This window comes from Octopus sinensis, linkage group LG1, assembly GCF_006345805.1.
Source record: "Octopus sinensis linkage group LG1, ASM634580v1, whole genome shotgun sequence".
Taxonomy (NCBI): domain Eukaryota; kingdom Metazoa; phylum Mollusca; class Cephalopoda; order Octopoda; family Octopodidae; genus Octopus; species Octopus sinensis.
The window spans coordinates 191229878-191243745 of NC_042997.1; the positions used below are offsets into that span (position 1 = coordinate 191229878).

General features: G+C 39.0%; 1 protein-coding gene across 2 annotated transcripts in view; it reads right to left on the minus strand.

Annotated features, from left to right (window-relative positions):
• LOC115216256 (protein crumbs-like) overlaps positions 1-13868 on the minus strand; it is a 220306-nt gene that overhangs the window by 106838 nt on the left and 99600 nt on the right. For both annotated transcript variants that reach the window (XM_036507796.1, XM_036507801.1), the window contains exons 5-9: positions 13590-13703; positions 8885-9024; positions 6240-6453; positions 1423-1600; positions 1201-1327 (exon numbers count right to left, since the gene is read on the minus strand). In XM_036507796.1, the coding sequence (XP_036363689.1) occupies positions 1201-1327; positions 1423-1600; positions 6240-6453; positions 8885-9024; positions 13590-13703 (773 nt within the window). The remainder of the gene's footprint in view (positions 1-1200; positions 1328-1422; positions 1601-6239; positions 6454-8884; positions 9025-13589; positions 13704-13868) is intronic.

Sequence of the window (13868 nt, forward strand, 5' to 3'; positions counted from 1 at the left end):
CCAGGACTTATTCTTTGTAAAGCCTAGTACTTATTCTATTGGTCGCTTTTGCCAAACTGCTAAGTCACAGGGATGTAAACACACCAACAGTAGGTGTCAGGTGATGGGAACAAACACAAAAATACATATGTATTCTGTTTCTCTGTCAATCAGCTAGACAAGCTCCTTCTTCCACTAAGAATTACCATATTTCATCACCTGCCAAATCAAGAAAGAAGTGTCATTTTCTCTATGATAAGACATGGGTAATCTCACATCTACACATACAGGCACATACAAGCACATGCATATATGCACGCAGGCAAGTTCACATATGCACACACACACACACACAGAGGCATATATATATATATATATATGATGGGCTTCTTTCAGTTTCCATCTACCAAATCAACTCACAAGGCTTTGGTCAGCCTGAGGCTATAGTAAAAGACACTTGCCCAAGGTACCATGCAGTGGGACTGAACCCAGAACCATGTGGTTGGGAAGCAAGCTTCTTACCAAGCAGCCACACCTGCACACACATACACACACACACATGCACACATACACACACACACACAACAGGCTTTTTCAGTCACTGTCTACAATATCCATCTGTTCACAAGTCTCTGGTTGACCTGGGACTATAGAAGACACTGACTCTAGATGCCACACAACAGGAGTGACCCTGAAGCCATATGGTTTATGCAGCATGGCCACAGCTCGTGAGCTGAAGCTAGATAAAAAAATATATTAAATTTTAACTGTAGGCTCAATTGTAGAACATTAAAACGTTCAGGGTAAACTATTACATATTAGTATTCATTGTAAGTGAGTTAAGAAAAGGAGGTGAGAAGTGGTGAGATACAGTGAAACCCAAGGCCAATATGGGGAAAAAGAGTCGTTAAAGGTAAAAGAAGAGGATGGGGGAAGAGGAGAGAAAAAGTAAGGATGAAAGGGAAGTTTGAGAGGAAAAGAAGGAAGCGGGGTAAGAGGAAGAAGATGGAAAGAGAAGAGTTGAGAGGAATGGGATGGGTACGCAAGGAGAGTGAGGGAGGGTTTGGATGGAAGGTGGTGGGAGGAGAAGATGAGGACAGAAGGAGAGAAGAGGAAAAAGAAAAGGGGAAGAGGAAAAAGAGGAGCAAAGAAGGGGAGGGAGAAAAAGCCAAAAAGGAGGAGGAGGAAGAGGTTGTCATGAGAAACAACACACAAACTTACCAGATCAATGCAAACACCCCCATTCTTGCAGGGTTTATCAGCACAGTCATCAATATTCGTGCTACAATTTCGATCCTTAAAACCTCCGGCACACTCACATGTATAGTTATTAATACCATCATGACAACTGAAAGAACATCAAGAGATAAAAAAAAAAAACTTTACAAACTTTACATTCTCTCAAACACAAGAAAACATTATCTACAAAAATAAGTTACCCACATGGCATTATTCTGGCAAGGAGTAGGTTCACAATCATCAATATTATTGTCGCAAGTGTTTCCATTAAAACCAAGGATGCAGTCACATTGAAATTTGTTCTCCAAGTTAATACAAGTTGCATTATTCTTACATGGATCACTGGCACATTCATCAATATCTTTGCAATCCTCTGCTGGACCTAGAAAATGTAGAATATAAAGGGAAATCTGGTTAAGAATTTAAGAGGAAATATTTTAAACCAAAGTGCATCATCATCATCATCATCATCATCGTTTAGCGTCCGTTTTCCATGCTAGCATGGGTTGGACGGTTCAACTGGGGTCTGTGAAGCCGGAAAGCTTCATCAGGCCTAGTCAGATCTGGCAGTGTTTCTACGGCTGGATGCCCTTCCTAACGCCAACCATTCCGTGAGTGTAGTGGGTGCTTTTTACGTGCCACCCGCACAGGTGCCAGACAGAGCTGGCAAACGGCCATGAACGGATGGTGCTTTTTATGTGCCACCGGCACGGGGGCCAGGCGAGGCTGGCAACGGACACGAACAGATGGTGCTCTTTACGTGCCACCGGCACGAGGCCAGTCAGGGCGGCGCTGGCAACAGTCACGAATGGATGGTTCTCTTACATGCCACCAGCACTGGTAACACGTGAAAATAAATACTGAAAGTTTACATGGTCTTTGTTTCAATTAATTTTGAAATTAATGATGAATTTATTAAATTAACTTTTATAATAACGAAGTTGATGCTTGGAATATGATTTAGTATTTTTAATTTTGATCACTTTAAAATATGTTTCTTTACTAGCCACACAGGGCTGAACACAGATGGGACAAATTACAGGGTAGAGCTTTTCTTTTTGGGGAGGAAAAAAAAAGTGGGGGTAGGTTTTCGATCAAAAGGGATCGTAAAAGGGGGTGAAAAAATGATCAATAGGGATTGTGTATCACAGAAATGTCATGATGTAAAGTGATTCCTTTAAAATAGGAAGTTTACATCATAGAACCAGAGGCAGTCTCAGGTGGGTTAGAATCAAAAGGGTTAATAAAATAAGTATCAGTAATATCCTAGTGATAACAATTCAATTCCACATCATTTTTGCAAGAGTAAAATAATAATGCAGTGCTATTTAAAATAAAATCAATAAAATAGGTGCAGGAATGGCTGTGTGGTAAGTAGCTTGTTTACCAACTACATGGTTCCGAGTTCAGTCCCACAGCGTGGCAATTGGGCAAGTGTCTTCTACTATAGCCTCGGGCCGACCAAAGCCTTGTCAGTGGATTTGGTAGACGGAAACTGAAAGAAGCCCGTCGTATATATGTATATATATATATATATATATGCGTGTGTGTGTTTGTGTGTCTGTGTTTCTCCCCCTAGCATTGCTTGACAACCGATGCTGGTGTGTTTATGTCCCCGTTACTTAGCGGTTCGGCAAAAGAGACCGATAAGATAAGTACTGGGCTTACAAAAAATTAAGTCCCGGGGTCGAGTTGCTCGATTAAAGGCAGTGCTCCAGCATGGCCGCAGTCAAATGACTGAAACATGTAAAAGAGTAAAGAGTGAAATAATGTTGTCCAATGTTAACAGTCAAAGAGAATCACAGTAAGTTTTAATTAGATAATCAGAGAGGAAGCAAGTTTCATAGACTGGGAGAGTGGTGTACAAGCTTGATGATGACAATGATGGTGATGATGGCAGTGGTGGTGATGAGTTTATGGTATACAGAGCTCAAGGCGGCAAGCTGGCAGAAACGTTAGCACGCAGGGGCGAAATGCTTAGCGGTATTTCGTCTGCGTTACGTTGTGAGTTCAAATTCCGCCAAGGTCGACTTTGCTTTTCATCCTTTGGGGTTCAATAAATTAAGTACCAGTTACGCACAGGGGTCGATGTAATCGACTTAATACCTATGTCTGTCCTTGTTTGTCCCCTCTGTGTTTGGCCCCTTGTGGGTAATAAAGAAATAGGTATACAGAGCTCAGGTGCACTACAACTTGTTGGAGAATAGTAAAAGGGACAGAAATTAGCAATCATCATCATCATCGTTTAACGTCCACTTTCCATGTTAGCATGGGTTGGATGATTTGACTGAGGGCTAGCGAACCAGATGGCTGCACCAGGCTCCAATCTTGATCTGGTAGAGTTTCTACAGCTGGATGCCCTTCCTAACGCCAACCACTCCGAGAGTGTAGTGGGTGCAAAGTCAAGTAAAGAACAACAGCAATGACAGACAAAAGTATATGCATACTAGACAACAAAACAGAAACATGAACAGTAAAGAAACTGTAAGAAGGAAAGGGTGCATAGGTACATCACAAGTATAGTGCTTGTGTATGTCAGGAAGCATGGAAGTTTTGAAGGATGCAGTGTCGTGATGGCTAGCAACAAATGTGGATTGTTTATTTCATACTTTGACAATTCTGAACTTGAAAAAATATTTCTGTAAGTCATGGCTGGAGAGGAACAAAGCTGGAATGCTCCATTGGATGTGTGATGTCAGTGTGCACATGCAACAGAGCATTGGTCTACTGAGAGAGAAGTTGAGCATAATAGGAATTATATGTAGTGTGCAAGAGAGGACACTGCGCTGGTTTGCTCATGTGATGCAGATGGATGAGGCCAGTTGCATAAAGAAATGCCAATCAGTTAAAGTAGGGGGAAGTTATGGAAGACATGGGATAAAATAATGACGGTCATTCTCAGAATGCTGAACCTTATGAAGGAAATGACAGAGGACAGAGATATGTGGCAGGTTGCTGTACTGGAGGAGACCAGCCCACCACAACAGAACAAAGATCTGTAACAGGATCAGGATTCGGTATCACTGGAGGGGTGTCCGATCTGATCCCGTTACATTCAATTTTAGTTAAAAATAACAAACAAGTCAGGTTGTCTACGAACACAGCAAAAATGTTGTTTATTTCTCGTTGTAATGTAGAACTGGTGTATGTGTTCTCTGGATGGAAAACCGACAGCCGAGTCTGTAGTACTGACTCTTGTTTGTTGGTCGAAATGATTCGTTGTGGTTCGCTGCTTGGTTGGTGTGAAGTCCTCAGAGACTGCCAGTACACATCCGTTCACGAGGGCTGCTAAGGCCAGAGAGGCAGAATGAGCGAAACGTGTTTTAGGGGTCAGTTTCCCGCATGTGCGCATGGGGAAGACTTCCGGTGGCCGACCGGAAGTAATCCCATTCTGCGCATGTGCGCTGAACCTTACACAGCAGCATCACTACAGATCCTAAAACCAAGGTGCCACATAAAAAGTATTGGTGTGGATGCTGGTGCCACTTAAAAAACACTGGTATTGGTGCCACATAAGTGATGGAAGAGAGACAGTAATGGCAACTACATGTTTGAGAGAGAGAAAAAAAGAAAGAGTATGAAAGGTTAGTAGATATGAGTAATTGTAAGAGAGAGAGAGAGTGATGGCTGGCAGCTAAGAAAAAGTAATGGTTATAGACAAATTAGTAATTGGTTATGTTGAAAATGATATTGGTTGTCACAATCACCTTGTTGCTGTTGAGCGAAGCGGTCTTTGTCCCAGAGCTCGCAAGATTGTGCCTATGTAGTGGGGGAAGTCCGAAACATGGTCCTTTGCTATTTGTAAGACCTGCAGAAGAGAAAGCAGGTCAATCCCCGATACCGAGAGCATCGACGGATGGATGAATGCGCATCCAGGCTCAGCGGTTGTGTAGGAATTTGGGGCTTGTCCTTGGTGTTGGTTGCAGGTGCCATGTAAAAAGCACCTGCTCTGGTGCCACATAAAAAGCACTTATTGGATTCACTTATGCTAAACTCCTTCTTTAAAGATATTTCTTCAATTACAAATAAAATCTACATCATCATAATCATCATTTTAACATCTGTTTTCCATGATGGCATGGGTGGATGGTTTGACAGGAGTTGGCCAACCAGAGAGCTGCTCGGCTCCAGGCTCCAATTGGTTTCAATAGCTGGATGCCCTTCCTAACACCAACCATTTTGGTTAGGGCATTGGACAAAATACCTTGTAGTATTTGTTTTGGCTCTTTACCTTCAGAAATCTAGCTGAGGTCAACTTTCCTATTCATCTCTCCTAAGTCAATAAAATGAAGTACCAGCCAAGTACTGGTGCCAACCACTTTATAGAGTGTACTGGGTGCTTTTTACATGGCACCAGCATGGGTACTTTTTATATGTGACTGTCATGGGTGTTTTTTTTTTTGTGGCACCAGAACAGGTGCTTTTTAAATGGTACCAACACTTTTTATGTGACACCAAAATGATTGCTTTTTTAAGTGGCACCAGCACTTTTTACATGACATCAAAACGTGTGCTTTTTATGTGGCACCAGCAGCCTACAAGTCAAGGACAAGGATATAAACCAAAATGTAAGGGAGACACTAAGATGGTAAGTGTCATGCAACTGGTATGAGTGCTTTTTATGTGGCACCAGAGCAGGTGCTTTTTACATGGCACCTGCAACCAACACCAAGGACAAGTCCTGAATTCTTACACAACCGCTGAGCCTGGATGCGCATTCATCCATCCGCCGATGCTCTCAGTGTCGGGGGTTGACCTGCTTTCTCTTCTGCGGGTCTTACGGATAGCAAAGGACCACGTTTCGGACTTCCCCAACTACAGAGGCGCGATCTTGCAAGCTCTGGGACGAAGACCGCTTCACTCAACAGCAACAAAGGACAAGAATATAAAACCAAAATGTAAGGGAGACACTGTAAGGTGGTAAATGTCATCAGCATTATGCAAAAATGGAAGAACAATGGAAGAAAAGAAAAATGGTAAATCAGCTCCAACCAGGTAAAATACATTAAGACTTCACTTACCATTAAAGCCAGGTTTACATTCACAGGTAAAGTTGTTGATTTTGTCTTTGCATACAGTATTATTCCATGGACAGGAACTTGCTGAACAATCAAGGATGTTAGTTTCACACTTGTTACCTGTAAAACCTTTAATACATGCACATGTATATTTATTTACTAAATCAGTACAAGTACCACCATTTTGGCAGGGCCCTGAATGGCATTCATTGATCTCCTAAAAAGAAAAGAAAGGAACAAAGTATCCAAAAGTTAGAGAAACTATCAGCTTCATATTTTTTTTCATTTTTTAAATAAATGAAATAAATCTTCTAAACACAATCAGTCGTTATATATACATACATCATTTAACGTCCGCTTTCCATGCCAGCATGGGTTGGACGATTTGACTGAGGACTGGTGAACCAGATGGCTGCACCAGGCCCCAATCTTGTGTAAGAAAAAAAAAGATAAAGACCCATCCCTATAAACTAGCCACCACCAACCAATCATGTTAATCATATAACCAATATAGATTATCAATATTGCCACATATATATATATGTTGTTGTGGCCCCCTTCGGTCATGACTGACCATGGGATTGCACCAAGAAAGTTACCCTCCGAGGCTCAAGCCTGGGCAATGTTGTTTATGGAAGACCAGCAGTCGCCCACACATACCAGCTACCCCTCTCCATGCCACCGATGTTATCCAAGGGAAAGGCAAAGGCCGATACAGCTTGGCACCAGTGGTGTCGCAGCTCATTTATTAACGTGCAAGTAGCTGAGTACTCCACAGACACGCCTACCCTTAATGTGGTTCTCAAGGAGATTCAGCATGACACAGAGTGTGACAAGGCCGGCCCTTTGGAATACAGGTACAACAGAAACAGGACGAAAGAGTGAGAGAAAGTTGTGTTGAAAGAGTACAGCAGGGTTCACCACCACCCCCTGCTGGAGCCTCATAGAGCTTTAGGTGTTTTCACTCAATAAACACTCACAATGCCCGGCCTGGGAATCGAAACCGCGATCCTATGACTGCGAGTCCACTGCCCTAACCACTGGGCCATTGCACCTCCACACACACACACATATATTTTGGTGTGAATTTGTTTTTTTTACATGGTGCCAAGTTTACAATAATAATGGTATTTTTATATAAGATTAAAGCTTATGGTGATCACTGCACAATGACTAAAGAAAACAGTCTAAGAAAGGAGCATATAAGCACTTGACAGAAAAAAGGCTTTCCTATCCGCGTGGGAGTTGAACCCAAACCCACATACATATTTATATGTTCTTTGGTTGGCAAAATTGTTAGGGCATTGGACAAATTACCTTGTAGTATTTATTTTGGCTCTTTACCTTCAGAAATCTATCTGAGGTCAACTTTCCTATTCATCTCACCTAAGTCAATAAAATAAAGTACCAGCCAAGTACTGGTGCCTAAATTAGAAATATTTATTATTATTATTGAGTGAGAGAGCAATGCATATCATCAAAGTGACATTGGGGTACAAATATATGAAGCCCAGTATACCCATCATAACTACCTGTCTGATAAGGGTACACCAGGCATATACATCACAATCATATGTGCACAACTTGGTGATCTCATGTCAAGATAAACAATGCATGACCTTGCAGGCGGGTCCCACTTAGAATTTTCTTCAGGTTAAGTTGCCAATTCCACTCAAAAGGTCCCTGAATGTTTCCAGGGGTGAATTATTCAAACCCCAAAGATTCCTATCAACACAATGCTATGATGTTCCCCCACTACTCCTGCTTGTGATCAGAGATGCACATATCGTCAGCCACTAAGGGACATGTTCAACTAGTTAAGGTCAAGCAAGTGACATGCAAATCTGTGGTACTGAGTACAATATTTACTGTAGCCCATCTTTTATACCAAGACAAAACATGTACATAATACTTCCAATCAGTTAAGATCAGAAATCATGAGAACCACTGCCTGGTTTATTTAGGGCATTTATTATTATTATTATTATTATTACTGTGAGATTGTTGCCAGAGCAACAAGCTGGCCTCCGTGCCAACAGCACACCATTCAAGTGTGATCGTTACTGCGTCGCCTTACTAGCACTTGTGCTGGTGGCATGTGAAAAATTCGAGCGAGGTCGTCGCCAGTGCCACTGGACTGGCTCCTGTGCAGGTGGCACATAAAAAGCACCATTTGGGCGTGGCCGTTGCCAGTACCACCAAACTGGCCCTCGTGCCGGTGGCACGTAAAAGCACCCACTACACTCTTGGAGTGGTTGGCGTTAGGAAGGGCATCCAGCTGTAGAAACTCTGCCAGATCAGACTGGAGCCTGGTTCGCCAGGCCCCAGTCAAATCGTCCAACCCATGCTAGCATGGAAAGCGGACATTAAATGATGATGATGATGATGATTTATAGTGTTGGTGCCATATAAAAAGCACTCAGTCCACTCTAAAGTGGCTGGTGTTAGAAGGGCATCCAGCAAAAAAATCCCTGCCAAAACAGACAGTGAAGCCTGGTGCAGTCTTCTACCAAACCAGCCCCGCCACATTGATACTTTATGGTCATTTATATTTATCTACCAACACAAACTACAATAAATGACTGCTAACATAGATATATTTTATGAATAAGTTAAAATTTAAAATGGAAAAAAATGTTAATACTGACCTCACACATGGGACCAAGGTATCCTTCTTCACATTGACAAGTATAAGAGCCAACAGTATCGACACATTTGGATCCATTACAAGGTCTAACTAATTCCTCACACTCATCTACATTTTCAGAGCAGGTCTGACCTTTGTGGCCTAAAACAGAAGATGCAAACATATCATCTTTACTGAACAATAAATAACAAAGCAGGCTGAAACACGGAGACAAATTTTGGATCTTTACCTTTTGATGTACAGATTCAAAAAATAATTTTTTGTAACTAAACACTTTCAAATTTTGGACACTGGTAGAATGTGTCATATAAAACATCTTTTACTCTTAGCATTTTTGAGAAAAACTTATATTTACGAAGTAATTTCACATTAAAGATTATTTTTAAAATTTCACATTAAAAATTATTTTTAAAATCTGTACGTCAAAAGGTAAAGTACCTTTTGACGTACAGATTTTAAAAATAATTTTTTTGTAACTAAACACTTTCAAATTTTGGACACTGGTAGAATGTGTCATATAAAACATGTTTTACTCTTAGCATTTTTGAGAAAAACTTATATTTACGAAGTAATTTCTCATTAAAGTCTTTACCTTTTGATGTATAGATTTAAAAAATAATTTTTTTGTAACTAAACACTTTCAAACTTCGGACACTGGTAGAATGTGTCATATAAAACATGCTTTACTTTTAGCATTTTTGAGAAAAACTTATATTTACAAGTAATTTCACGTTAAAGTAGGCCTATTTCGGTAATTTCAACCAATCAATGACCTGTATTCAGCTGAATAAAATTACTGCTGTTGTTTGTCAACAAGAACTTCCAGCAGTGTATTTTTCATTTGACACTGTTACTTATGACAACCCTAACCCTAAAACTTTAACCCTAACCCTAACCTTAAAACACCTAACACTAACCCTAAAACCCTAGCCCTAAAACCCTAACACCTTAACATTAAAACCCTAACCCTAAAACCTTAAAACCCTGTCATGTGTGTGTATGTGTGTCCCACCACCGCTTGATAACTGGTGTTGGTGTGTTTATGTCCCCATAACTTAGTTACAAAAGAGGCCAATAGAATAATTATCAGGCTTAAAAAACCAAAAAATAAGTAATGGGGTCAATTGATTCAACTAAAATTCTTCAAGGTGGTGCCCCTAATGACTAAAATAATTTTAAAAAGATTTTTAAAAAGTGAAATAAATTACCATAACTGACAACATAGAAGACAAGCTTTTTTTATCCTAAAAATGTCTTAAACAAACGAAAAATTCACAAGTGAAGTAGGCCCAACATTACATGTTTTAATACCCTAAACACTTTTTTTCCCCCTAGAAAGTGTGTTGAAATTGTGGTGCATTTAATATGCCAATGCATCTTTTATGCCATCAGATGCAGTAGATTGTATCAAAATTTAGTAAAGACCAAAAAACTAGTACACAAGTTAAATATTACAGTCATTACTAATTACATAGCAAGACAGATTCAAAGATTTTCTGCTGCTGTTGTGACTAACATCCTGTAAGAAATTTGCCTGTAAAAAGAGCAAAGTAATTTTATTGAAACTTTAAAGAAATCTTTGACTGATAACTTTTACTTACGGGCTGGTTTAACCATTTCACTTCAAATAACATTTATACCCTACAACTCCCAAACTCCAGACAGATTATGAAATATCTCTTTATCCCTTTCCCTCTCATATGTATGTATGTGTGTATGTTGCTTTATGTTGAACAAACAAGAAGGAAGAATCATGGTGACATAAAACTCAACTTCCATTTCAATGAAAACTATCTATACATACATATATACATATATACTCACACACACATATATGAATGTGTGTGTATACATGCATATATATATTTTTATATATACACATATATACACACAAGCATACACACACACATTCAGTTTCAATGAAAACTATTAATACATACATATATATATATATACATACATACATACACTCACACATACATATATGAATATGTGTGTATACATGCATACATATTTTTATATATACACATATATACACACAAGCATACGCACACACATTCAGTTTCAATGAAAACTATTAATACATACATATATATATACACTCACACACATATATGAATGTTTGTGTATACATGCATACATATTTTTTATATATACACATATATACACACAAGCATACACACACACATATTCAGTTTCAATGAAAACTATTAATACATACATATATATATATACACTCACACACATATATGAATGTTTGTGTATACATGCATACATATATTTTTATATATACACACAAGCATACACAGGCACATTCAGTTTCAATGAAAACTATTAATACATACATATGTATATATACACACTCACACACACATATATGAATGTGTGTGTATACATGCATACATATATTTTTATATATACACATATATACACACAAGCATACACAGGCACATTCAGTTTCAATGAAAACTATTAATACATACATATATATATACTCACACACACATATATGAATGTGTGTGTATACATACATACTTATATTTTTATATATACACATATATACACACAAGCATACGCACACACATTCAGTTTCAATGAAAACTATTAATACATACATATATATACACTCACACATATATATGAATGTTTGTGTATACATGCATACATATTTTTATATATACACATATATACACAGAAGCATACACACACACATTCAGTTTCAATGAAAATTATTAATACATACATATATATATATATATATATATATACACTCACACATATATGAATGTGTGTGTATACAGGCATACATATATTTTTATATATACACACAAGCATACACACACACACACAAACACACAATATCACACACATACATGTATGTGTGTGTAAGTTTGAAAGACAAAAGAGATTTGATAAAATGACGTCATACATTGACATTTTGTAAAGCACAACACCCACAGAAAACCACACCTTTCCTCTATTTGTTCAGTATTTCAGAATAAATGACTCATAGTTAGTAGTTTTCTAAGAATTACATGCTTAAAAGTGATGCTTTTCAGAAATTTTGGATTAAAAAGAAATTTATTTAAATAAGAGCGGCTAACTGGCTTCCGTGCCGGTGTCACGTAAAAAGCACCATTCAAGTGTGATAGTTACCAGTGTCGCCTTACTGGCACATGAAAAAACATTCGCGTGAGATCATTGCCAGTACTGCTGGACTGGCTCCTGTGCAAGTGGCATGTAAAAAACACCATTTGAGCATGGCCGTTGCCAGTACCGCCTGACTGACCCTCGTGCCGGCGGCACATAAAAGCACCCACTACACTCTCAGAGTGGTTGGCATTAGGAAGGGCATCCAGCTGTAGAAACTCTGCCAGATCAAGATTGGGGCCTGGTGCAGCCATCTGGTTTGACAGTCCTCAGTCAAATTGTCCAACCCATGCTAGCATGGAAAGCGGACCTTAAACGATGATGATGATAATGACAAAAGTATCTTTTGTTTTTTAAATATTACAAAATGTTTTGATGAAGCCAAAATAGATATTTGGTTCATTTTGAGAAAAGCACACATTTTTTTTTTCTAGGCGAAATGCTACAACAAAGTAAACCAAGCTAAAATTTTAAAAGTTGGAGTTTTTTTTTTTTTTGCTCAACCTATTTCATGGTGAAAATACAACCTGTAACTTGTTGGGATCACAGCCAATTGCGATCAAAATGATACAGGGTACAAATGGGGTTTATGTAATTAATAAGTAGCTTAAAGAGAGATGAAAATACATCATCTCATCATCATTTAGCATCTGTAGCCCACGCTGGCATGGGTTGGATGGTTTGACAAGATCTGCAGGGCCCAAGGAGAGCATCATATTTTGTTGTCTGCACTGAATGCCCTTCCTAATGCCGACCAATTTACAGAGCATACTGGATGCTTTTTCGTGTCACCAGCACTAGTGAGGAGGTTAAGTAGTTTGCAAGACAAAACTCCTTGATTGAAAGGTGAATAATGTCAGGTGTAAGAGTATGATAGGACAGGAATAGGTGGTTTTCTGTAGAGAAGATACTCAGCTGGAAAAGGAGTAAAGATGATGTGAGTGATGAGGTGTCAGGACATAACCTCAAGTTACAAAAGAGTGAATGTGAGGGGATGAATTAAAAGTAAATTCTAATGAAAGACAGCATTTAGTATAGGTAGATTCTCTCAAATTTACTCTTTACTCTTTTTACTTGTTTCAGTCATTTGACTGCAGCCATGCTGGAGCACCGCCTTTAGTCGAGCAAATCAACCCTGAGACTTATTCTTTGGAAGCCCAGTACTTATTCTATCGATCTCTTTTGCTGAACTGATAAGTGACAGGGACATAAACACACCAGCATCGGCTGTCAAGCGATGTTGGGGGGACAAACACAGACACACAAACATACACACACACACATATATATATGTACATATATACGATGGGCTTCTTTGAGTCTCCATCTACCAAATCCACTCACAAGGTTTTGGTCAGCCCAAGACTATAGTAGAAGACACTTGCCTAAGGTGCCATGCATAGGACTGAACCCAGAACCATGTGGTTGGTAAGCAAGCTACTTACCACACAGCCACTCCTGCGCCTATAAATAAATAATCTATCAAAATTTAAATGGAAAAGTGAAAGCATTAATGAACAGAATAAAAGTATTTATAAAAGCAGAGGAGTCCTTACCTGTACCAGTGCAATTACAGGTGAAACTGTTGATCCCATCAATGCAAATGCCATTGGTACATGGCTTTATTTCACACTCATTAATGTTGAGATCACAATACGTTCCAGTAAAACCTAGGAGATAAATGAAACACTGTTTAAACGAAAGACTAAGCTGATGTAGCTCAAACCTGCATTGGGAATTCTCTCTCTCTATGTGAAAATATTTCTCTTTATGTTTGAGGAAATGAAAAGCATTTATGACAATTGTGTTCAATTAATAAATTGTAATCTTTCTCT